The following is a 24673-nucleotide window of genomic DNA, read 5'->3' on the forward strand; positions in this document are numbered from 1 at the left end:
TGTGGAGTGCTCGTTGTTATCAGAGGCGCGTGCAACAGGGTTCACAGCGCTCGTGCACACGGATTAGCACTTCAATCTATCGCTGTTGCGGAGACTCTCTATTCCATACGTTGAAATCACAAAAAACAAAATACATATAAACGTGTCACTGCTCTTGATATACAATCACTGATGAAAATCTTTGGTTTTAATAAGAAAAAAAAATAAAATTCACTTCGTTGGATTAGAACCGGGAATCTCTTACATCCTAATCGGAGAAACTGCCACTAGTCCATCAGGACATTCAATCATCAAAGGCGGATCGTCGTATTTATTAACTAATGTACATACTCTCGAGACTAACGACATTGTATTATAGTAGATGTAGGAAAACTATCATATTTGAACACATTTATAATTTTAATATCATATCATTATTATTGTAATAATAATACAACCACCCATACACATTCTTGTCCCACCCACTTTGTAAAACAAAGTTACGCCACTGACCCCAGTTGAATATGCATAAGGCACGATTAGCATAATGATATGTCGCCGAATACAGAGCTCTGTAATGCAATTGTTACTAGTAAGAATTGCTATTGTAGAGCTCTGTAATTCAATTTGTACTAGTAAGATTGCAATTACAGAGCTCTCTAATTCTAATTGTTACTAGTAAGAACTGAATTATAGAGCTCTGTAACTTAATTCTTACTAGTAACAATTCAATTAGAGAGCTCTGTAATTCAATTATAGAGCTCTCTAATTCAATTGTTACTAGTAACAATTGAATTAGAGAGCTCTATAATTTAATTATTACTAGTAAGAATTGCAATTAGAGAGCTCTACAATTGAATTCTTACTAGTAACAATTTGATTATAGAGCTCTCTAATTGAATTACAGAGCTCTCTAATTCAATTGTTACTAGTAACAATTATGATTAGAGAGCTCTGTAATTCAATTGTTACTAGTAACAATTACGATTAGAGAGCTCTCTAATTCAATTGTTACTAGTAACAATTGAATTAGAGAGCTCTGTAATTGAATTATAGAGCTCTGCAATTACACATATCTTTAATGTGTATTTTTACTAGTAATAAATCAATTGAAGAGCTCTGTAATTCAATTGTTACTAGTAAGAATTCAGTTAGAGAGCTCTATAATTGTAATTGTTACTAGTAAGAATTCAATTAGAGAGCTCTATAATTGTAATTGTTACTAGTAAGAATTAAATTAGAGAGCTCTATAATTGTAATTGTTACTAGTAAGAATTCAATTAGAGAGCTCTATAATTGTAATTGTTACTAGTAAAAATTGAATTAGAGAGCTCTATAATTGTAATTGTTACTAGTAAGAATTCAATTAGAGAGCTCTATAATCCCAATTGTTACTAGTAACAATTGAATTACAGAGCTCTATAATTAAAAATGAATGGAAGTCAATGGAGACATATGACTAGTAATAAATGAATTGTAGAGCTCTCTAATTGGAATTGTTACTAGTAACAATTGAATTAGAGAGCTCTATAATCATAATTGTTACTAGTAAAAACTTGAATTATAGAGCTCTGTAATTGTAATTGTTACTAGTAAAAATTTAATTGTAGAGCTCTATAATTGTTATTGTTACTAGCAAAAAACCGAATTAGAGAGCTCTACAATTATAATTGTTACTAGTAAAAATTGAATTATAGAGCTCTCTAATTGTAATTGTTACTAGTATAAATTAAATTATAGAGCTCTTTAATTTAATTGTTACTAGTAAAAATATAATTATGACGAGTAACGCTGGAACGTTTTTATGCTGAAACGGCCTTCCATACTACAATAGCAATTCTTACTAGTAACAATTGCATTACAGAGCTCTGTATTCGGCGACATATCATTATGCTAATCGTGCCTTATGCATATTCAACTGGGGTCAGTGGCGTAACTTTGTTTTACAAAGTGGGTGGGACAAGAATGTGTATGGGGGGGGGGTAATGTTGTATTATTATTACAATAATAATGATATGATATTAAAATTATAAATGTGTTCAAATATGATAGTTTTCCTACATCTGCTATAATACAATGTCGTTAGTCTCGAGAGTATGTACATTAGTTAATAAATACGACGATCCGCCTTTCATAATTGAATGTCCTGATGGACTAGTGGCAGTTTCTCCGATTAGGATGGAAGAGGTTCCCGGTTCTAATCCAACCAAGTGAATTTTTTTTTTTTTTCTCATTAAAACCAAAGATTTTCATCAGTGATTGTATATCAAGAGCAGTGACACGTTTATATGTATTTTGTTTTTTGTGATTTCAACGTATGGAATAGAGAGTCTCCGCAAAAGCGATAGATTGAAGTGCTAATCCGTGTGCACGAGCGCTGTGAACCCTGTTGCACGCGCTTCTGATAACAACGAGCACTCAACAACAACATAATTTCAAAAACAACATACCCCAGCGCCAAATCGCCTATTATTAACACAATTTGATAATCAATTCAATAGAGGTGTTTATTTTGTATTAGATATCCGCGATAATCATTCTATTATTGCATAACAATACTAAACACTGTAAATATTTAAAATGAATTTATACTCCTTAATATCAAGTTTGTCAAAACACTTTGGGTGGCATTTCACCCTATATTATGTCCAGTGATATGGAGTGTTCTTGGCTCTTAGCTTTACCAATATACAAAGGTGAATGAATATAACGACTAAATATAGGCTTTCATCTCAGGCATCATCTTAATTTTGCTTTAATGTGAACATGATTAATATGTTACCTAAGTCTGTAAAATATTTCAGGATACTTTAGAACCACGCTACAGGGCTTTTATTTTGAAACTCACTTTTGTAGGCGGGAAATCTGCAATCTGTTTTGCATCTCATGAATAGGAGTTTTTACTAGTAATAATACAATTATAGAGCTCTGTAATTAGAATTGTTACTAGTAAGAATTGAATTAAAGAGCTCTCTAATTCAGTTTTTACTAGTAACAATTACAATTAGAGAGCTCTATAATTCAGTTTTTACTAGTAACAACTGAATTAGAGAGCTCTCTAGTGGAATTGTAGAGCTCTGCAATTGGATTATTACTAGTAACAATTGAATTACAGAGCTCTGCAATTGAATTCTTACTAGTAATAAATGAATTGCAGAGCTCTCTAATTGGAATTGTTACTAGTAAAAACTGAATTATAGAGCTCTACAATTCAGTTGTTACTAGTAAGAATACAATTGCAGAGCTCTATAATTCAATTAGAGAGCTCTACAATCATAATTGTTACTAGTAAAAAATGAATTATAGAGCTCTCTAATTGTAATTGTTACTAGTAAAAACTGAATTAGAGAGCTCTTTAATTTAATTGTTACTAGTAAAAATATAATTACGACGAGTAACGCTGGAACGTTTTTATGCTGAAACGGCCTTCCATAAATTATAAATGTTATGTAGACATATGACTAGTAATAAATGAATTATAGAGCTCTGTAATTGTAATTGTTACTAGTACAAATTAAATTATAGAGCTCTTTAATTTAATTGTTACTAGTAAAAATATAATTATGACGAGTAACGCTGGAACGTTTTTATGCTGAAACGGCCTTCCATAGTGATCCATTTGCTTTTTTTTTTCTGTAGCTTTCGGCAGTCTTTAAAATATACCTCAGGTTATGTGTCAAAGCTATTTGTACAGTCAATCACAAAGCTCTTTCCCGTTTTGGAAGTGTTTTGAGTGTTTTGAGTGTTTTTCGCGACATTCACGCTGAAAACCAATGCTGCCATTCAGTCTTTTGCCACTCAGTGGGCGTGACCGCAGTCCTAACGGTCGGCGGTGATGTCACGTGCATACCCTCTATATACAATCTCTGGTATTCAGGCATCAGACGTCAGATATGAGACGTTAGACGTGTTGGAGCTGCGCTCAAAGTGCGCGGCGGCGATGGCGGCGACGTAGTTCAGAATGTATATTTTTTACTTTGCGTCTATGGCGCTCGCTTTGTCATGGCGCTCGCTTTATGGCGCTCCCTTTGTGTCATTTCTTTCCTAACCAATATGGCGTTCGGACGAGCTCATTAATATGACGTTGCAACATGCACTCGTCTCACTGAACGTCTCACTGACGTCTTAATTTTTTCTGTTAAATCCATTCATTTTAAGACGCAGACAAGGCGTAGACGTCACGCAGACGTCACGTAAATCACGTGTGGCAGTGAAGTGTCGAGTGAGACGTTCACGCGTGATTCACGTGTAGCAGTAAAGTTATTTATTTATTTTTCCGCTAACACGTTATCAGAACACGGTCATCACACGGCTCAGTGCAGTGTGTTATGGCGCGGAGTCCGTGCCAAATATGGCGCGGACTCCGTGCCAAAATCAAGCTTCCGAACGACCGACTGATCGATCGAACGTCAAACCGAACGTCTATTCGAACGTCTTGTACTTTGAGCGTCTAACTGAGCGTGTCGACCCACGTGACGACCTGACGTGACGCCAGCGTCTTGAAATTAACTGGTTTTTAACCATGTAAGGTGCCAAGCTGATGTGTAAAGACTATAAATGGACATTATAGGCACTAAATAAAGATATTTTATACCTAAATACTAAATCCTGGACATTACAAGCAATACACATCTAAAACAACACTAACAAAAACATATTTCTTTCCTGAAATTAACTGGTTTTTAACCATGTAAGGTGCCAAGCTGATGTGTAAAGACTATAAATGGACATTATAGGCACTAAATAAAGATATTTTATACCTAAATACTAAATCCTGGACAGTTACAAGCAATACACAAACAACACTAACAAAAACATATTTCTTTCCTGAATCCATGTGCTCCTCCATTGTTTTACTTTCAAAAAGCAGACTGTCCATACAGACATTCTATATTCTTAATTTGACCTATATTATCATTCTAACTTGTTTTTATTGTTAATTTTATTGCCTGCTGTACAATGTTCACAGTCCATGCAAGACACTCTAAATTAATAAATTGTTAATTATTGTAATTGCCTATAGTATATCATCAGAGTCTCTTTATCCTTTTTCCCATGACATCAACAGAATATTCAGGTGATATCATGTGAAGCCTCAGGAGAGCCTTTAAAATGTTTTTGAATGAAAGTTTAACATTACAATTCCTTTAGTGGACAGTTGCTCTTACCCTCTTTCCTTCATCTCAGTTGAATGAGATTTGGTGACAAAATTATCTTTAATTATCTGTAAAATTATCTGTCTACACACACAAATAAAAACTAGGATTGATTTGGTTGATTAAAGGTAGGTTATATGTAGCCTACCCGAGCTCAAAAGTCAATATTGAGGCATGCCTTTTAGAAAATATATTGTCTATATAACTTATACTTTACATTCTGTAGAAGTGTGTTGCTGTGTTTTTATTTTATTATCAGACATGAAAAATACATACTAGTCTTGTGTAGGCTACATCATAAAAGCAATTTCTCATTCTCTTGAAAAAAAATTGAAAATGCTTTGGTACACTCATGCAATTGATTGTGTGTCTGCTGTTTCCTAATTCATCAATTGTCATGTAGATTAAATATGATATTTTTTCCCTGATGAATAGTTTTACCCCTCAAAACATTAGTTCCTTGCATTTAAGTCATTTAATGCAAAATGGTTGAACTAGTTGCCATAAACTGTCAAGTGTCAAGCATATTTTCTATACATTTCTATTAGACTAATGTGTCATGAATTGAAGAATTGCAGAGGTGAATTTTGAATTTTACAAATGAAGGGAAATGTAAGGGGCTAGATCAGAACACGATAGACAGTCACTTTTTAAAATTAACTTAGCGAAATAACATCATATATTTATTTCATGTAACACGTTCCTACACGTGCTTGTTAACGCGTTCCTATGGCGACCGGTCGGAGGTGCGAGTAACCGATCGTCTTCCCAACGTGTTGTTTACGTGTAAAGACACGTTGTAACACGTTTGTGTTTTTCTTACCTTAATTTAACTCATGATTCAATTGTATACTTTTCCACATGCTTGGACGGCTAATTTGGAAAAGAACGAGACATTCCACGAACATTTTCTCCATCTCCCATTAAAGGTTTCAGGAACAGACTTCTAATTTCGGAATGTTTCAAATGAGAAATATGCTTTACCAAAACTAGCGAAATCTGCAACCTAAATAGCCTATCTGCTTTTTATAAGCTACGCCTAAATTAAATAAGCTATTGATATATTGCATAAAATATCCTGACCATTTAAATCAGACATATACTTACATCTACTTCTTACATCTACACACATCGGAATTCGGCCTCGTCTTTTGTAAACACTAAAGTTTGATTTGATTGGCCAAAAACTTTTACAATTTATTTTTTTCATTCTAATTTGTTACAGAGCAATGAATTGATCATATTATTTAACTTATAGAAATAGAATAGCTGCAAGATTCCTTAATGCTTATTATCAAATTATTGAGACCCTAACCCTATTTATAATTAGGCTACATAAAACAATTATAAATTAATTATAAAATACTGCCCCTGCAACAACAACAATTTCTTCTTTCTTTTTTTTTTAATCAATAGGCCTATTTGATGTGACCATACTTTGTTTTTAGAACCACACCAATTTGACTACATAAAAGTAGACATGTCAAGCTTTCTATAGATATATTTCTCATGTCTGTGAGTCAAGCAGACTATACTGAGTCTCGGTTCATATAGCCTATAAGTCGCGCTCCAGTTCACGTGCCAGTGATCGCGCCCGCGCCTGCCAGGATTATATTGTCTACTTTATTTGCTTCTTATTTATTAAATCTAGGCAATTGGTTGATGAAACATTGATTTAAATTAAGATACATTTTTTACAAAACGAAATTCACTTTAAGAAAGGCTCAGGAAAACTTAATGAAGTGGTCAAAATCATGTCTGACCCACTCCATGTCTCCCGATATATTGGCATCTTATGATGCATCTTACTCATGCTGTCAAAGACTATAGAATAACACAAGACGTGTCACTCGTATTGTTTTGAATGGGAGAAAGTGTAACGCGCAATATGGCGGAATAAGTCCCGCCTTCTAAATAAGAGCCAATCGCCGACTGGTAAAGTCATCGCGTCACTGCAGCAGCCCTTAGAAGCACCGGTTTCTATAGAAACAGTCAGACGCGCGCCTCAGAAACATGGCAGAAGAGATGCGCATTTAGGTCTGCGCATGCGCATTAGCTTGATCCAGCCTAAAAAAATAAATTTTTTTGTCATGATTCGAGCGTTTGGATAAAACATTTATAAGACAGCTGTTGTCAGATTTCATTGGTGATTTCAAATATGAAATGTAATCGTAAGGTTGGCGAACAGTTTTGGAGAATTTGATGTTTCCCCATTCAAAGAGATAGGACATGATGCCCAGGATGCCCAAGAGGTGTTTCAAAGATGGCCGCCGAGTGAAATGACTTGTCTTAAAGGGACTTTGATACTGTTCGCTTTTCATTATCAAATAGATGAAATTAAAAAATAACATTATAGTAGGCCTATTTAAACATAAATATGAAACTAAATACGTTTTCTTTAATGGCTACCAACAGTAACCTACAGTACAGATAAATTTCATGTCGTGAGTAAGAGCGGATCATAAGTCAAGAAGGATCAAGCATAATTTATTTTTAGACTTATTTGTTGGCCAGTTGTGGCCTGTGCAATAAATATTAAAAGTTCTAAACCATCTATTGTGTTTTATTGTTCCATAGTAATGATACTATTTACAATAATATATTGAATTTGATAGTTGTCTCTCACGTTGCCCCACAGCAACATTAAAATAGTGTAGATTAGGTACATGTTTGTTTGTATGTTTTATAAAAAATATTTTATTCTATTTAGTGTCCATTTCATTCATTTAACATATTTAATATTAGGGCATCCAAGTTATTTGACATATTTGAAAAAAGAAAATTAAAAAGTAACCCAATAGTTTCTTTCCCTGGTAATTGAGAATGAATTAACTTAGTTACTAACTCAGCTACTATTTGTGAGAAGTAACTACTATAACTAATTATTATTTTTTTAAAGTAACTGGTGGAAAAAGGTGTATAAAGCAAGGCTATACAATTTAGTTCCTGCAGGGACACGACCAGCAGAGTTTAGTTTAACAGCCCACACTAAAGGCTCTCCTAGAGCACATCACCTGATTGGTATTCTGTAGATTTCCTGGGAAGTAGGATAAAGAGGTCTGATGGACTGGTATAGGCTATCAGACCTCTTTATCCTACTTCCCAGGAAATCTACAGAATGCTAACAGTTAACATGATTGTACGGATCAAATTAAGACTAGGATGTTTTTACAGTTACATGCTAGTAAAACACATACTTTCATGCCTGTAATGTCCATTTATAGTTTTTACACATCAGCTTGGCACCTTACATGGTTAAAAACCAGTTAATTTCAAGACGCTGGCGTCACGTCAGGTCGTCATGTGGGTCGACACGCTCAGTTAGACGCTCAAAGTACAAGACGTTCGGATAGACGTTCGATCGATCGGTCGGCCGTTCGGAAGCTTGATTTTGGCACGGAGTCCGCGCCATAGAATGAAACATTTCGAGCGCCATATGCGTCTGGATAATGTACGTGTGGATAAACGCCCGGATAACGTACGGGTGGACTAACGTCTGGATAATGTATGTGTGGATAACACTGATAATAATATTTTAGCTTTATTCCTATTTTGTCCAAAGGAAGCTTTAATTAAGGTGTAAATGTTCATAACTTGGAGGAAGCATTACAAATCCGTCTCCCTGATTGAAGCTTGGCCATTCCTCCGGCCACCTCTGTTGCGCAAGCACAGCATAAACTGCTGACTTTTCTCCGTTTAAAGGACACACCGGCCATTCCATCTGAACTAAGGCTTTCACCTCTTAATATGGAAAATAATAATAATAATAGGCTAATAATAATAATAATGAAATAACAAGCCCAAAAATGCATATAAGTGGCCATGGTAACACTGCAAGTGCAGCTTGGCTTGAAGCAGCTAAACAAATAAAACAACAGAGACAAGCTCAACGGTCAAACATGTTTTTGTTTTTTTTTTGTTTTTAAGCGCATATTTACTTAGAAAAATAGTGTAAAAGTGCTGACCTAACCTTAAGGTTAGCACAACGAAATAAACAAATATAGCCTATTGCATGGTTATGCACGCTCGTTTGAGATGTGTTGCATTAATTATTATTAGTAGGCCTAGACTTTTTTATTTGTTCTCATGTGCTTGCATTTGATTTGTCTAATGCAATAAATTGAATTATTATATTTAAGCTTTAGTTATATTTTAGGTGATGTTGCTGGGTAAGTGAATTAAGAACAGTGCTCAGTCATAAAAAAAAGAAATAGGCCTAATGTTGTGTGTGTGCGTGTGAGGCGCCGGCACGATCACTTACATTTTCTTATAAAAGCGGGAAAAAATTTTAAATACTCAGACATTTATGGTCACATTTATGTAACACATTTTGAATCTGTGAAGGGTTAAATAGGCCTATTATTTCTGTACACTCACAATAAAAAGAAAAAATTGCCTGTAAAATAAAGAAAACAAAAAGAATTTCCTTTCTGTGGACTTCTCAAAATTAACCGAAACTCATCATATATAACTTAGTTACTTGTCGCAGTTTGTTCCTTTCATTTTGTTAATATGTTTATTATTTAGGTGAAATAAATTTTGCGCATAGGTTATTTATTCCTTTTATAGGATATAATCCTGTTTTTCTCCATTCAGAAGCGCTGCTGCCCGATGATGATGATGATGATGATGAATCCTCATGTTCTGTTGTTTATTCTGCTATTGTTCATGTAGGCTAAAACTAATTAAACCCCAGGGATTTTATTAATGGGTCACAGACACGTATCCATTGTAATTTTGTTTAATTCTAATTTTATTTTACCTTGTTGGTTAATAAAAAGATAATGATCTCGTCGGTTGAAAGTCAGGGGGGGAAACGAAATGGCATTGACAAGGCAACATTTAGTTTTCGTTTAGTTTAAGTTTTTTTTTTAACTAATATTTTTTTTTTTTTTCTTATATTCAGGTTTATTTCGATTATCATAAATGTTTTAATAGCTAGTTTTATTTTTTCTTAGTTAACTATAATAACCCTGCCTGGGAAAAACATCCACAACTGCAGTACAGTCAATTTTCCAGCTGTTTAAGCCATGAATATTTACAAATTCACAAACTATTTATTGCCGTCTGGGACACAATCTCAGGCCGGGAGTTTCAGACTCATCGAAGCCAAATACAGTTATTGATGCTCGGGAAGCTAACAGCAATTTCTTAACGATCAGCATTTCATCTGAAAGAGGTTCGCCTGAAAATGTTGTCCAATAGAGGGAGCCACAGGATAAGGAATATTTTAAGCTTATTTTCCTTATTTTTAAGCTTATCTGTTTCCATACCTTTGAACTATAACCATTAAATTTCTTTAACCATGTTCTGACAATATAGTTTTACTGTACATTGACATATGAGAAATGCTTATCCCAAGAATAATTATTTTTATTTATCCTAATATGCTGTCTTAACTAATATGACAGTTTGTTCTGCATGTGTATTTATTTTTTCCGGTATATAGGCTATAGCTTACAATATTATAATTTATATTAAAATACATGATTAAAGTGTTTGATAATAGGCCATAGCTTGCACTCTGAATTAATCTTTTAATTTCGAATTTGGTCTTTTAATTTAACTGTCTTTAATGCATCATGCATTTTTTTTTTCTATGGGGGATTTCTATGGGGGACAAAACTCTGAAACAATATGTTTTACTTGGATAATTGCACGGAGCGTCTTAGCATTAATATAAGTATAACTTCCGTGTTTTTGCTGGTGTGTTGATGAGTGTAATACAGTTTATAATCAGAATATAGACTTAATGTGGCATAGCATTAATTTAGATTAAACGTAAAACAGCTGTAAATAAATAAAGACATGTTCCTCCTCGTTACTTAGTTTTCACTTTTATGTGAAAAAAAAAGCTTCAAAAATTAAATATTTATTGTGCACTTTAGTTAGATTAATTGAATAAAATGTGTGTTTTCACAAGTGTTGACATTGATCTGCGCTTTGTTTCTGTGTTACAAAGGGAGAGCGCGGTTCTTCTGTGTAATTAATTCATAAAAGTATTGTTTTTCATAAATGTGTATTTCATACTTCACATTGACAAAATGTTTTTTCAAACCTGATTTTATAATGTTTAATATTTAGTCAAAAACGAAGTGAAAAACTTTGAGGAAATGGCTGAATACGCAAATATGCTACTTTGCCGCCACCTCTGGTTAAATGCTAATTACTGCTTTTTTATTTTTAAATAAGTGTTTTTATCAAATGTTAAATTTCCTACATTTTTAAACGTTCGGTTTTACAATGCGGGACAATCTCAGAAGGATGAACAAATTATGTTATATTTTACTGTGGTCATCGCATTAAAAATAACATTTGAGTGCTGGGGAAAAAATGTGTGTGTTTGTGTCTAATTACAGACACGGCATTTTTAAACAGTCCCAATAGTTGATTTATTGCAATCAATAAAACTGGTTTATTGGCAAATTAGGTAAATGTAATAACTGCATTAAAATATAAATACAACATTAAAAAGTCAACCATAGATGGTTTTGTGTCCTTCATGAACAGCTAGTTCACCGAAGTGCCCGATGAAAAACCAGGAAGTAACCCGTAAAGTCCATTGTCGTTGTTTAAAATGTGTTGAGTTGTCATGTTACTCCTCTTCTTCAGGGCTGTTGACACTGTTTGTTTCTGTGTTGTTCTTCCATTATCTAAATGTGTGACAAGTTCTGCTCTGTCAATATATGCTTGTCAAATGAAGCTTCATGAGATGCATACATTTAGGCTATACCCATTTCTATTTGTAAAAATTAAAACGTTAAAATAGCAGCATAGGAACACAACAGCACATTTAGGCTAATTCATTTGTAACAGCCACTAATTCACATAATGTTTCACTTCTGAGTAACAGAAATATATATATAATATATATTTTTAAATATAATGAAAATTAATTGCCAACTGAGACAAGTTGAGGAAAAATACCAAGTAAAACACAAATTTATACATATGTGTTTGAATGTTTCTGTAATGAACAGTTTTTAGAAAATCAGAATGCCTGTAAATAAACAATATATTAATGACTGGCATTTCACACAATAGTCAATGAAAATACAGTTCCAAACAGCGCCACAGCAGAACAACTGCAATTGTCTGAAAGAAGTAGTTGTGTGGGTGTTAAATATATATTTGTGTTTTCGAAAGAATAGGTTGAACATCAACCAGTAATCTCAATAGAACAGGGCCTTGGCGCCATCTACTGGCAATTTTATTTTGATATTTAGTAGTATAATATTTATTTAGCCTCCTTTCATTTCAGCATTTACAACTCGGTTTAAATGAGCTTGCTAGAAGTTCATAGAACGATTTTTTGTAACATAGAAATTCAGTATATAATTAAGTAATGCATCCACTCTACTAGCTTTTTTTTAATTATTATTGGAGCCTAGATAGCCTATTTCCTATTCTCATGCAGGCGCGTGCATAATTGATATTTCAAAATACATTCAAAGCGTTTTACTTTTTTAATGTATCCAAACCTAGTATTTTCTTAATATCCTTCGAGGATGTTAAAAGCTAGGCCTGTGTAGCCTATAGCTATTAATGTGATTTTCTCTGCTGAAAATTACTTAATCTAATTTAATAATAGCTTAAATTACTGTTCGAACAGTGTCTCAAAAAAGACAAGTCCATTCAATTCAATTCAATTCAAATTTAGTTGTAGGCTATAGCGCTTTTCACAATACATATTGTTTCAAAGCAGCTTTACAGAAAATGCATTTCAGAAATGTAGCCTACATATAAAAATACAGTTAGTTAGTTAGTTAGTTAGTCATTTATTAATCCATCATACAAGTAGCTGCATAAAAGTACGAGCGCTATTTTTAAATTAGCCAAGGCAGGTTAAGTATTGCGTTCAGACGGGCAGACGTTCAGACGTTCTCCACACGCACGTTAACGCGTCTTTTAGCTTGGTTAGGAAAGAAATGACACAAAGCGAGCGGCATAAGTAGCGCATTGGAATAGAAAAATGCGTTCTGTATGAACGGCCCCTGAGAGGATAGATCTTGTGATTTAAAATGTCGAAAGCTGCAGACAGATCCAGAAGAATAATAAGAGATAACCTGGAGGTTGCTGTCTCACCAGTCGAATAATTTCAGTCATGACTAGTCACTGTTAAAGGTGTTTTGGTAACACTTTACAATAAGGTTCATTAGTTAACATGAACTAATAATGAACTGCATTTCTACAGCATTTATTAATCTTTGTTAATGTTAATTTTGACATTTACTAATACATTATTAAAATCTTGTTAACATTAGTTAATACACCGTGAACTAACAGGAACAAACAATGAACAACTGTATTTTCATAAACTAACATTAACGAAGATTAGTAAATACAGTAACAAATGTAATTCCCATGGTTAGTTCATGTTAGTTAATACATTAACTCAAGTTCGGTCCTAGAGAGCCGCTGACCTGCAGAGTATAGCTCCAACCCTGAAAAAAAAACCTTCAGCTGCCTGTAGCCTCAGTAATCCTGAAGAGCTTGATTAGCTTGTTCAGGTGTGTTTGATTAAGGTTGGAGCTAAACTCAGCAGGACAGCGGCTCTCTAGGACCGAACTTGCCTACCCCTGCATTAACTAATGTTTAACTAATGAACCTTATTGTAAAGTGTTACCTGTGTTTTTATCACTAGAGTGGAAAAAATATCAATTTTATATACACATACTCATTTAGTGTGGCGAATACTTCCTGAAGGCACTGTATATACTTTTTATTACTGAATAACAGTAACACTATTCTACTCTTTGCAGCTATGTGTTAGTGATACTGGTTCGCTGGAAGTCATCAGTGAAGGGAAAATAGGCTCTGCTAACCTGACCACCGGAGGAGCTCAGACAAAATCAGCTGATTTGGAGCTCAAACAGGGTGAAAAATCAGGTAATTTTTCATTAGATGCCTCTGGATTATTACATCTTTAGCTCATGGCTTTATGATGTTTTGAAGTCTGGCTGTCAATTTATATATTTTTTCATCAGCTGTGGAGGCACTGACACTTGAAACATCAGGGGCGGGTAGAGTTGGTTGTGCTCCAAAGTACTTCAACAGTGTTCCTGAAAAAAAAAATAGGATTGCATAATTGATCGAGCAGAATGAGTTTGTTTTGTCATCATTACTTACACAACAAGCAATTCCACACCAGTGACCACACCTAACAATTCATATTCTATTGGCAAATGAGGCATAATTTCAGTATGATGAAAACTTAACATGGTGATCTACTGCAGCCTATAAATGTGAGGATAGGGTAACACTTTAGAATAATGGTCCGTCATTAATAAGTAACTATGCAGGAAGTAATGCAGGACTAATGAGTAGATCTACATTAACACTTCAGCTACTACTGTTAACTACTATAGAATCAAGTTTAACTAATCAGTAAGTAATATCAAATTTAGAAGATAGTTCCTTATTAACTAATCAGTAATTACCTAATGATATTACCATCATTAATAACTATTAACTAATGGACAAATTGTAAAGAACATTAGCATGTGTCTGAGATGTAATCAGTCATAATTTTTACTTTGAATATAATCATAAAATGCATCATTAATTACTCAAGTGTTAGCTAGTCACTATGCAGGAACTACTACTGATCACGAACCATTATTTTAAAGTGAAAAACATGTTTTTCACTTTAAAATAATGGTCCTGATCACTAGTAGTTCTTGAAGAAAATGACTAGGTACTTGATTAATTAGCGATGCATTTTATGACGATGTTGAGATTAACTACTAGTGGTCTGCACCATTATTTTAAATGAAAAACATGTTTTTCACTTTAAAATAATGGTCCTGATCACTAGTAGTTCCTGCATAGTGACTAGGTAACACTTGAGTAATTAATGATGCATTTTATGACCACACTGAGAGTAAAAAAAGACAACTTGCTCACATCTCAAACACTTTAATGTTGTGATTAGTAATTAATTAGTAATTCTTTATAATTTCTCATAGTTACCTTATTAGTTATTATTGATGCCAATGTCATTCTCTAATTATTGATTAGCTAATAAGGAACTATCTTTGTCCTAAATTTGATATTACTTACTGATTAGTTAAGCTTGTTTCTATATTAGTTAATAGTAGTAGCTCAAGTGTTCAATGTAGATCTACTCATTAGTCCTGCATTACTTCCTGCATAGTTACTTATTAATGACGGACCATTATTCTAAAGTGTTACCGAGGATAGCACTGCTACATCACTCGCCACCATATTAATAAATAAATAATAAAGAAATAAAGAAATATGGCATCCCTTTCAACTTAAACTGATATCTATAATCAATACGTGAAATACACCTAGATAAATGTATATTAATAATGCGATTTAACGTTAGCTCTGATGATGGCTTATATAAGATCATGAGTCATGACTAGCTGCTACCTCAAGTGACATGAGCACAATTTGTGCTGCTGCACAAAACATTCTGTAAATAATTATGCAAACATACCTTTATCTTGCTCTTTTTTCTCCTCCTCTGTCTTTTTCTTCTTTCTTTTTTCGGCACCAGAGGGATACATCCTTTTTTGTGACATGGCTTATCATTTATAACATTTATTACAGTGACGTGCACTTGCGCGCCGGCGCGAATTGTCAATGCACGCGAGGTCTCTATGCGCAATTGCGCATGACTCAAACGCTAGCAGACACAGCAGCAGTTGTCGGCAAATCAGAATTTTCTTGTCTCGAATTATTTATTTATTCATTCGTATTCATTCATTCATTCATTTATATCACTTGTTTAAGTTATTTAATTGTAAAAAAAAAAACAAAAAAAAACAGCTGATTGGGGCCCCCTGGCCAATAGGGGGCCCTATTGGCCAGGGGGCCCCAAGCAGCCGCTTAGTTCGCTTATGCCTCGGGCCAGCCCTGCAGTGGCTGCAATCAAAATCACACACTTCCCCACTATATAGTAGATGAAAAACAGTATGTGACAAAAGAAGTATGTCCGAATTCACAGTATTCATAAAAGAGTAGGCAAAAAGTACCTAGTATGACCTACTTCTTCAAGGCAAGGTTCTGAAGTGTGCATACAGTGGACACTTTAATATCCCACGAGGCCTCGGGAGAGGATTTGTGAATGGCAGTGCAACTGATGCTGGTAGGTCATTTGATAAGGACAACATGGCAAATGTAGTATGCCATCTCTGTGTTATTTCAAGGCTGGTTTTGATATCTCACTACTGATACAGCTCTTCCTGTATTATAATGGCTATTTAACATTACCCCTAAACTTTGACTAGACTATGCTGCAACAATAGGGCTAGGCGGGGCTAAGCTCCAGGGCTTGAGCATGGAGGGGGCCCATAATTGGCTGTGGAGTAAAATGACTGGCCATTGGGAGCAACTGAACTTTTCCCGGTGGGCCGATCGCCAAAACCCCACCACACCCCCACATATTAAGCACTGTTATTTTTAGTGGAGCACCTGGGAAACAAAGAACAAAAGCAAAGTGATGAAACAGCTGCCTGATTAAATCGCATGTGCATCCAGTACTCACAGAGCGTGAGCGTGGCTCTATTGAAGTGATAACCAGCACAAGTCACTTGACTTAAAAAAAAAAAAAATATATATATACTATATATATATATATATATATATATATATATATATATATATATATATATATATGACCCGTCACGGAAACCAGGGACACAAGTCGGCAGCACAACTATCGAGCAAAATGAGAAAGAAGCTTTTTTTTCCAAAATTGGTGATTTTTGTTTTTTTGCAGAATCTGTTAGTTGAGATCACGAAGAAGCTTCTCCATGTTTGAGATAGCAGTTTTGGTATATTTAAAAGCGTACATTTTGAGGTTGAAATCGGCTTGTTTTTCGGAGATTCTAGCACGCAGTAGGGGCGTAGCCGGCTTTTGTTTCTTTTGTTATTGTCCACCGCCCTCCAAGGGAAGCGTGGCTACTTATTGTGCACATTGCAGCAAAACAGACTTAAAATACTCCGTCATTTTTTGTCATAAAGACATAAGTAATATATCAATTGAAACTATAGAATGTCTTCTTTTACTTGTGTACACTCAGAGTAAATACAAAATGTTGTGCTTTTTGTAAAATAAAGAAAACTAACATGATGCGTGATCTCTCGTCTCCCTCTGAACGAAGTCCAATCTGATAGTTCTCAGAAAATGAACTGTAACTTAGTGAATACTAATCACAAAAAAATACACTTATGTCTAAAGACACATTGAAATGTCAGGTTTTAAATCGTGTAAGTCAAATCGAAAACAAACATTCTGTGTTTATGTAATCTGTATGAAAAGAGAGCCATGTCAGAAGTCCGTGATTCAGCTCATTATCCGCTAATGCGGCCACGCCCACGGAGCCAGCGCTATTCAGAGGCAAATTCTGAGGCAATACATGTATACATCGTCTCAATCGTGTTTTTATTGTCTTGAAAAGTGTTTATCTGGATATTAAAGCCATGGTTTGCAACCTCTAGAAGACATGCTGTTAGTTCCTGGTTCCTGTTCTTCTTTAGATTAATTTGTGGCCTAAAGGTGTACAGAGCGCCCTCCGGCTGCAAGTATGAATTGAAAACACAGAATCCAGCACTCATAATGATGACAATAAATATTACTTCTCAGTATAGAAAATTTACATGAACATATGAGAATCCATCAATATTTCTCCAAATGTGCATGCTTTTAAGCTAAAAGCCTATATGAAATGCCATCGAGGTAACATAATTGTTCATGACGCAATGACGCTTTGCATCACAGAAATACATTAGGCTATATTTTAAAGTATATAATACCATTATTTGAAATTGTAATAATATTTCACAGTATTGCTGTTTTTTCTGTATGTTTGATATACACCATCACAGAGGGTTTTTTCACAGCCTACCTGACTGAAAGGCCTCATTATTATGCAAGTCATTTCAGGTCATTATTTTGTGATTCTTTTGTCTTCTCAGGTGAGAAAATTTAATTTCATGATTATAGTGAGCAAAATGATCACGGTTATCACAGAATCCTGTTCAAAAAGTCCTAACCCAGATAGCACACGTACGTCTGCAAGACGTCTGTTAAAGATCACTTCATCTGGAAAGCATCTGCTGTTTACAAACATCTAATAGACGTCTTTAAGATGTCAGTTTTACATACATTCTAAATCATAAACATCTTAAAGACGTCTTCTAAACGTCTATTTGACATCTGACAGGATACGTCCTATAGACGTATTCCAGATGAGCAAACACCCTAAATAATACGTCTTCCAGACGTAAACACGCACATCAAATAGACGTCTCCGAGATGTACGTGTGCTATCAGGGAATGCTACACAATGAAATCAATTCACCAAGTTTTATGTAGAAAACCAGCAAATAACAAATAAAATCAGCATGTACTTTTTCTTTACATAAACATTAAAATAATAACATTAAAAATGATGGCCAGATTTTAAAGGAGTGTCTTGCAACATGTTATCTCCAAATCATTTTCAGCCTCTAAATCATTTTTATAAAAGTCAAAAAAGATAAATTACTGACATTTACAATGCACATTATCCTTTATTATTAATAGTATGCGGTCCATGCAGCTTTACAGAGGGAAGCTTTACAGGGGGTATGGCTTATCTAAATGAGATGTAAATGAGCCCTATTGTCACTCCCAGCAGGTGAGAATAGGTGAGAACTGCAGAAACTTCAAAGGGGTTTTTCTCCCTCTTGAGCTTTTTTGAGTGCCTACCTTCAAATGGCCACAACTTCTCCAAATATTATCAGATTTCCATGTGTTACACATCGGTTGGAAAGCTTTCAGAATCTATGAATAACTCAAAATGCCCCAGAACCGACTTGTGTCCCTACTTTCCGTGACTGGTCACATATATATATATGTATATATATGAAGGGGGCCCTTGAACTATGGGCCCCCTCTACTATGAAGGGGGCCCTTGGGTTTGCTATAGCCCCAGGGCCCTATGTGTTCTAAATACGGGCCTGGTCCAGCCTGGATAGAACAAGTGGACAATATGTTGTGTAGCATGCTCCGATAGGAAGGGCCTGATCTTCCTAATGTTGTATAAAGCAAATCTGCAGGACTGGGCAGTTCTAGCAATGTAGTCTGTAAAGTTTGGCTGATCATCAATCACAACTTCAAGGTTCTTGGCTTTCCTGGAGGGAGTTATGGTTGATGAGCCTAGCTGAATGGAGAAGTTGTGATGAAGTGTTGGTTTGGCTGAAACCATTAGCAGTTCTGTCCTGGCAAGGTTGATTCGAAGGTGATGGTCCTTCATCTAGCAAGAAACGGCTTTTAGGCAGGCTGAGATGCAAGCAGCTACCCTCAGATTATCCGGCTGGAATGAGAGGTAGAGTTGTGTGTCATCAGCATAGCAGTGACAGGAAAAGCCATGTTTCTGATTGACAGATCCTGGTAATGACATGTAGATGGAGAAGAGAAGTGGTCCAAGCACTGAGCCCTGAGGCACCCCAGTAGCTAGATGTTGCGACTTAGACACCTCACCCCTCCAAGATACCTTGAAGGACCTACCTGAGAGATAAGACTTGAACCACTGGAGTGCAGTTCCTGAGATTGTCATTGTCATGAGGGTTGACAGGAGGATCTAGTGGGTAACTGTGTCAAAAGCAGCAGACAGATCCAGCAAGTTGAGTACTAATAATTTGGAAGCAGCTCTTGCCAGTCTCAGAGCTTCAGTAACCAAGAGCAGGGCAGTCTCAGTTGAGTGGCCGCTTTTGAAGCCAGACTGGTTCCTGTCTAGGAGGTTGTTCTGTGTGAGAAAAGCAAAGACTTGGTTTGCTCAAGTGCTTTTGCAATGAATGAAAAAAGAGATAACGGTCTGTAGTTCCCTTTTGAATGGAACCCCGAATGCATCCCCTAGAGGGGACTATGAGGAATTCCTCCGGCATGACCGGTGTCTGAAGCATGAGTCTAAACACGACATTGAACTTGACATTCGGCAGGCAGCAGCCTATGACATCACTACTTGTGGGACCATGAGTATAAAAGGGCACCTGTGAAATATGTCATCCTCTTTTTTTGTCTTCAGGAGACCATTTGTTTGCACATGAGTTAGGAAGACATGCGTCCTTGAGGGAGCAGAATGCGCACACTGAAAGGATTTCTCAATTAAAAGCTCTGTTCGCACCGTCCCTACTCTTGAGGGATGTGGGTTGCGCATTTGTGCGGAATGCTGTCTTCTCTTTGAGCAAGCTGGATGCACTAGGTATAATGCATTCATGAGACTGACTACAAGAGACAGGTAATAAGAATTCAGCAGTAGCACTAAGTTATAGGCTCTTTTCTTGAGCCTCCTCTGGTGCACCTGGGTTGCTCCCCTGAGCTCCATCTGCTATGTTAGTGTCAAGTTGCTTGGCCTTCTATGAGGCCTCCCTGACTGAAGTTGGATGTAGTTTAGGATTGGACCAATAGATGATGCCATCGCCAATGCTGATAGACATCATGATGTTGAGCCGGCATGACGAATAATATTTCAGTGTATACCCTCTAGTAGTTTTATCTAAAGCCAAACGCGCTTCATTCAAGCTCTTCCAGCTCCGTGCGCGTTCTCTCTTTCTCCAGACGTGTGCCACATTAAAGATGCGTGTCCACTGGTGCGGAGGAGAGCGAGCATTTTTAATTCATTCCAATTCATTCACTCCCGAGAGCTCCACTAGGATAGCAATTGCAAGTTGTAGGCTCTATATGAGCCTCCTTGCAAGATGTCCTTGGTGGGGGCTTTGTTAGATCTCTCGATTTAGAGAATCGTCATACTGAGGCATATGACGATATAGTGCCCTATAGTGCCGTCTAAGGCAGTGGTTCTCAAACCTGTCCTGGGGACCCCCCACCACTGCACATTTTGCATGTCTCCCTCATCTAACACACCCAATTCAACTCTTGCAATCTCTACTAATTAGCTGATGACTTGAATCAGGTGTGTTAGATGAGGGTGACATGCAAAATGTGCAGTGGTAGGGGGTCCCCAGGACAGGATTGAGAACCACTGCTCTAGGGAACCCAGCATCTCATTCCCCTTCTCAGGGAACCATGGTTACATCCATAACCTGGCACTTTTAAAAGTGCTGGGTTTAGAGTATATACACAAAAATATATATATTTTTTTTATCAGTGAAAGGCCAATTACAATAGATGGAAACAGGCTGGAGTCTGCAAATAGTCAAAGTAATTTACCATTATTTTTTACACTTTGTTGATAACAGAATAGTGCAAAAAGTGGATATAAACCTGAGTTACAGATTACACTTGATTACTCAAGCTGGAAGGACAGTAGTCCAATGAAAAGTTCAGTGACATCCAAGAATTATTTTGTGACCAGTGACATTTTTTAATTGGTAGGTGTGGAAAAAGCTAATTCTGGACCCTGTAATCAGTATATATCTAACATATATTGAATATTGAAAGTTGTTAGCAATTGCCTTTCCAATGGCACCATCACAAACAGTAATTTTTTATTCCAGGCATCTCAGCAGGTGGGAATGGCAGGCCGGCTGCCTTTGTGGAGGCTGACAGACTTCAGAGAGGACATATGGAAGCTCAAGACAATCCAGTTCATAGCAAGTGCAGTGAGACATCGACTAAACAGACTTACCTACATGGAGAGCCAATGTCTAAAAAGTAAATAAACTAGTAGACATACACATCTATTCTACTCATGCAATATATACTGTAAATACAGTATGTGTTATGTGTGAGATTCTTGTATTTCTTGTATTCTGAAAAGTCATGTACTTGCTGCATTTTCTGTATGGATGCTTTAGTCCTGCAGGGATTGCAGAAGCACAGGATGACTATCATGAGCATGAAATGTTAAAGCCCATGAAGAAGAGGAAGAGGAGGGAATACAACAGCCCATCAGAAGAGGAGTCTGATGCTGAACCAATGGTGCAGTTCTTTGAGTTTATTAAATTGCTGTGTTTGATGTGTATTTTTGTATTTCTTATGGAGTTCTAATGCAATGAAATGCGCTTTTGTCATTAAAGGAGGAAAAAGTTGAAGCTTTAAAAATTGATGGCAGACACAACAAAGCAGGTACTTCATCACACTTCTTGAAAACGCAGAATTTGTTTACACAATCATCACTAAAGAAATCTAAAGTTAGATTTTCTGCACTCTGCATTCACACAGATGTCAATCACTGCTTCAATGATGTTGCTCAAACTGCAGAAATGCAGGTTTTGTATTCCTAACCAATGCAATCTCATTAATATTTGCAGGTATTCAAATGTAAAGTGATAGACACTGATATGAACGATACCAATGCATGGACAGCTTCCAAAATGTAAGCCCTTTACATATGTATACAACATTAGAGATGTATAAATTTTAAATGTGGTATAATTATTATGGTTGTGAAATGTTTGTATAAACCAGGGTTATTAGAGTCAACTGAAACTAAAACTAAACCATGAAAGAACATTGTTTAGGATGAAAAACTATGGTATGAATCCAAAATATTTTCTATGCCAAAATGGACCACATTCACTATGAACCTAAACAGAGGATTTGAAGAGATGAATATGTCTCATGTAAGTGAGACATATATGAAAAAAATGTACATGCATATTGATATTGTTTGTATCAGTGTCTATTAATATATAAATCTATCTATGTCTATATATATATATATATATATATATATATATATATATATATATATATATTATATATTGTGTGTTTGAACTACTCATACTTTACATAGACATAACAACACATAATGAGATTACATCAAAACAGTGTGCTTTGCATATAGTAATGTGTAACACCTCTCTGTGGGTACAACAGAGACTAAACTGGAGTTGTGGTCTTGGCCACAGTACCTAGAGCAACAGAAAGCTGTGGCTGCTCCAGTTGGACTCTTCCAGGAGGTTTGATTTCTTTAATTCATGACAGGAAGTGAATAATGCCACTTTGCTAGTGATTTTAATCTAAAACACCTTCCTTCAATGACATTTTATGATGCAGCTGTGATGTGATGTGTTATCGCACAGGCCATTCATTTGATTTACTTCAATACAAAGTAGAGATTACAAACAGTTCATAGTTCAATTGTGGATTTTTCTTCTTCTTTTTCAATATTAATGTTTATCCATGTAACTGCTCTAGACCCAAAGGGTACCCATGATTAAGAACAACTTCCGACAGGGTATGAAGTTAGAAGGCATTGATCCCCAGCATCCCTCTATGTATTTCGTCCTGACGGTGGCTGAGGTAAATCATGACAGCTCTTCACATTTGACTTTCTGACAGACTAATTTCAACATGGAGAAAAGTGATTCTGAGTGCTCACTCTCTTGAAATGCTTGTCTCTAGGTGTGTGGCTTCAGATTACGCCTTCATTTTGATGGCTATTCTGACTGCCATGACTTCTGGGTCAATGCCAACTGCCCTGATATTCACCCAGCTGGATGGTGTGAGAGCACAGGACACAAGCTGTACACTCCAAAAGGTGAATTATAAGTCTGAAATCTGTTCAGATGAGAAAACTTGGTCAAATAGGTGATACATACTCACACACAAGTGACCAAATTCTGCATTGAATTATATATTTATATATTATATAATAATATCACAAGTTACTTTTCTACAGTATCACCTACAGTTGGCTAATGAACTATATTACTTGGTATGAAAGGTTTCTGTGAATAATACTAATAATTATTTATTGAATATTGCTGTCTTTTGCCAGAGTACAGTGATTTTACCATGGTAAGGGGACTTCAGAAAATCCCTTAAAAAATGTGGGAAGATCACTGTAACACATGACATATTATGGCTTATTGCTTTAACATGATAATTCAAAAACCTTTAAAAAATTAAGATCTATGATGTATCTCAATTGCTATCTAGTCCTAGTTTGTGTAAAGTTTTTTTTAACTTTACTACCATTCAACACTCTTCCCTTTCAGGATGTAAAGAAGAAGAGTTTTCTTGGTCCAACTACCTAAAAATCACCAGATCACAAGCGGCACCGAAAGAGTTGTTTTCTAGCTCAATCAAAGTAAGTCATAAAACCACAGACTGAATCTTTATTGCAATTTCTTACAAAAGGATTCTGTCTGAACAAAGACCTTGTTTTCTCATTGTACAGTCTGAGACAGACTGTGGGTTTGAGGTGGGGATGAAGTTGGAGGCTGTCGACCGCATGAATCCCTCTCTCATCTGTGTTGCCACAGTAACAGACAAAGTGGGCAACCGTTTTCTGGTTCATTTTGATAACTGGGATGACACGTATGACTACTGGTGAGTTACAGCGACTCCTCAAGTCTTTATATGATACTGTATATATTTCTCAAGTCCTGAAATTAACAGGTTTGTCATTCAAAATAAAGTTGTAATGTTTTGAGTTTCCTCTTCATCGTAGGTGTGATGCCAGCAGCCCATACATTCATCCCACTGGCTGGTGTCAAGAGAGGGGCCTCCCCCTGACGCCTCCGCAGGGTAACTGACAGAGCCAGTCATGCTGAGTCTGTTTGCCCCTACAGGCAAAGGAGAAACACTTTGTGACTCCAATTAAGTCGATTTC

At 35.9% G+C, this 24673-nt stretch overlaps 1 protein-coding gene across 3 annotated transcripts in view; it reads left to right on the forward strand.

Moving 5' to 3' along the window:
- l3mbtl1 (L3MBTL histone methyl-lysine binding protein 1) overlaps window positions 1-24673 on the forward strand; it is a 48620-nt gene that overhangs the window by 6953 nt on the left and 16994 nt on the right. For all 3 annotated transcript variants that reach the window (XM_048155388.1, XM_048155389.1, XM_048155387.1), the window contains exons 4-13: window positions 13898-14024; window positions 21609-21765; window positions 21909-22032; window positions 22131-22179; window positions 22933-23015; window positions 23254-23358; window positions 23461-23596; window positions 24057-24148; window positions 24239-24390; window positions 24512-24588. In XM_048155388.1, the coding sequence (XP_048011345.1) occupies window positions 13898-14024; window positions 21609-21765; window positions 21909-22032; window positions 22131-22179; window positions 22933-23015; window positions 23254-23358; window positions 23461-23596; window positions 24057-24148; window positions 24239-24390; window positions 24512-24588 (1102 nt within the window). The remainder of the gene's footprint in view (window positions 1-13897; window positions 14025-21608; window positions 21766-21908; window positions 22033-22130; window positions 22180-22932; window positions 23016-23253; window positions 23359-23460; window positions 23597-24056; window positions 24149-24238; window positions 24391-24511; window positions 24589-24673) is intronic.

This window comes from Megalobrama amblycephala, linkage group LG14 (assembly GCF_018812025.1).
Source record: "Megalobrama amblycephala isolate DHTTF-2021 linkage group LG14, ASM1881202v1, whole genome shotgun sequence".
Lineage (NCBI taxonomy): Eukaryota > Metazoa > Chordata > Actinopteri > Cypriniformes > Xenocyprididae > Megalobrama > Megalobrama amblycephala.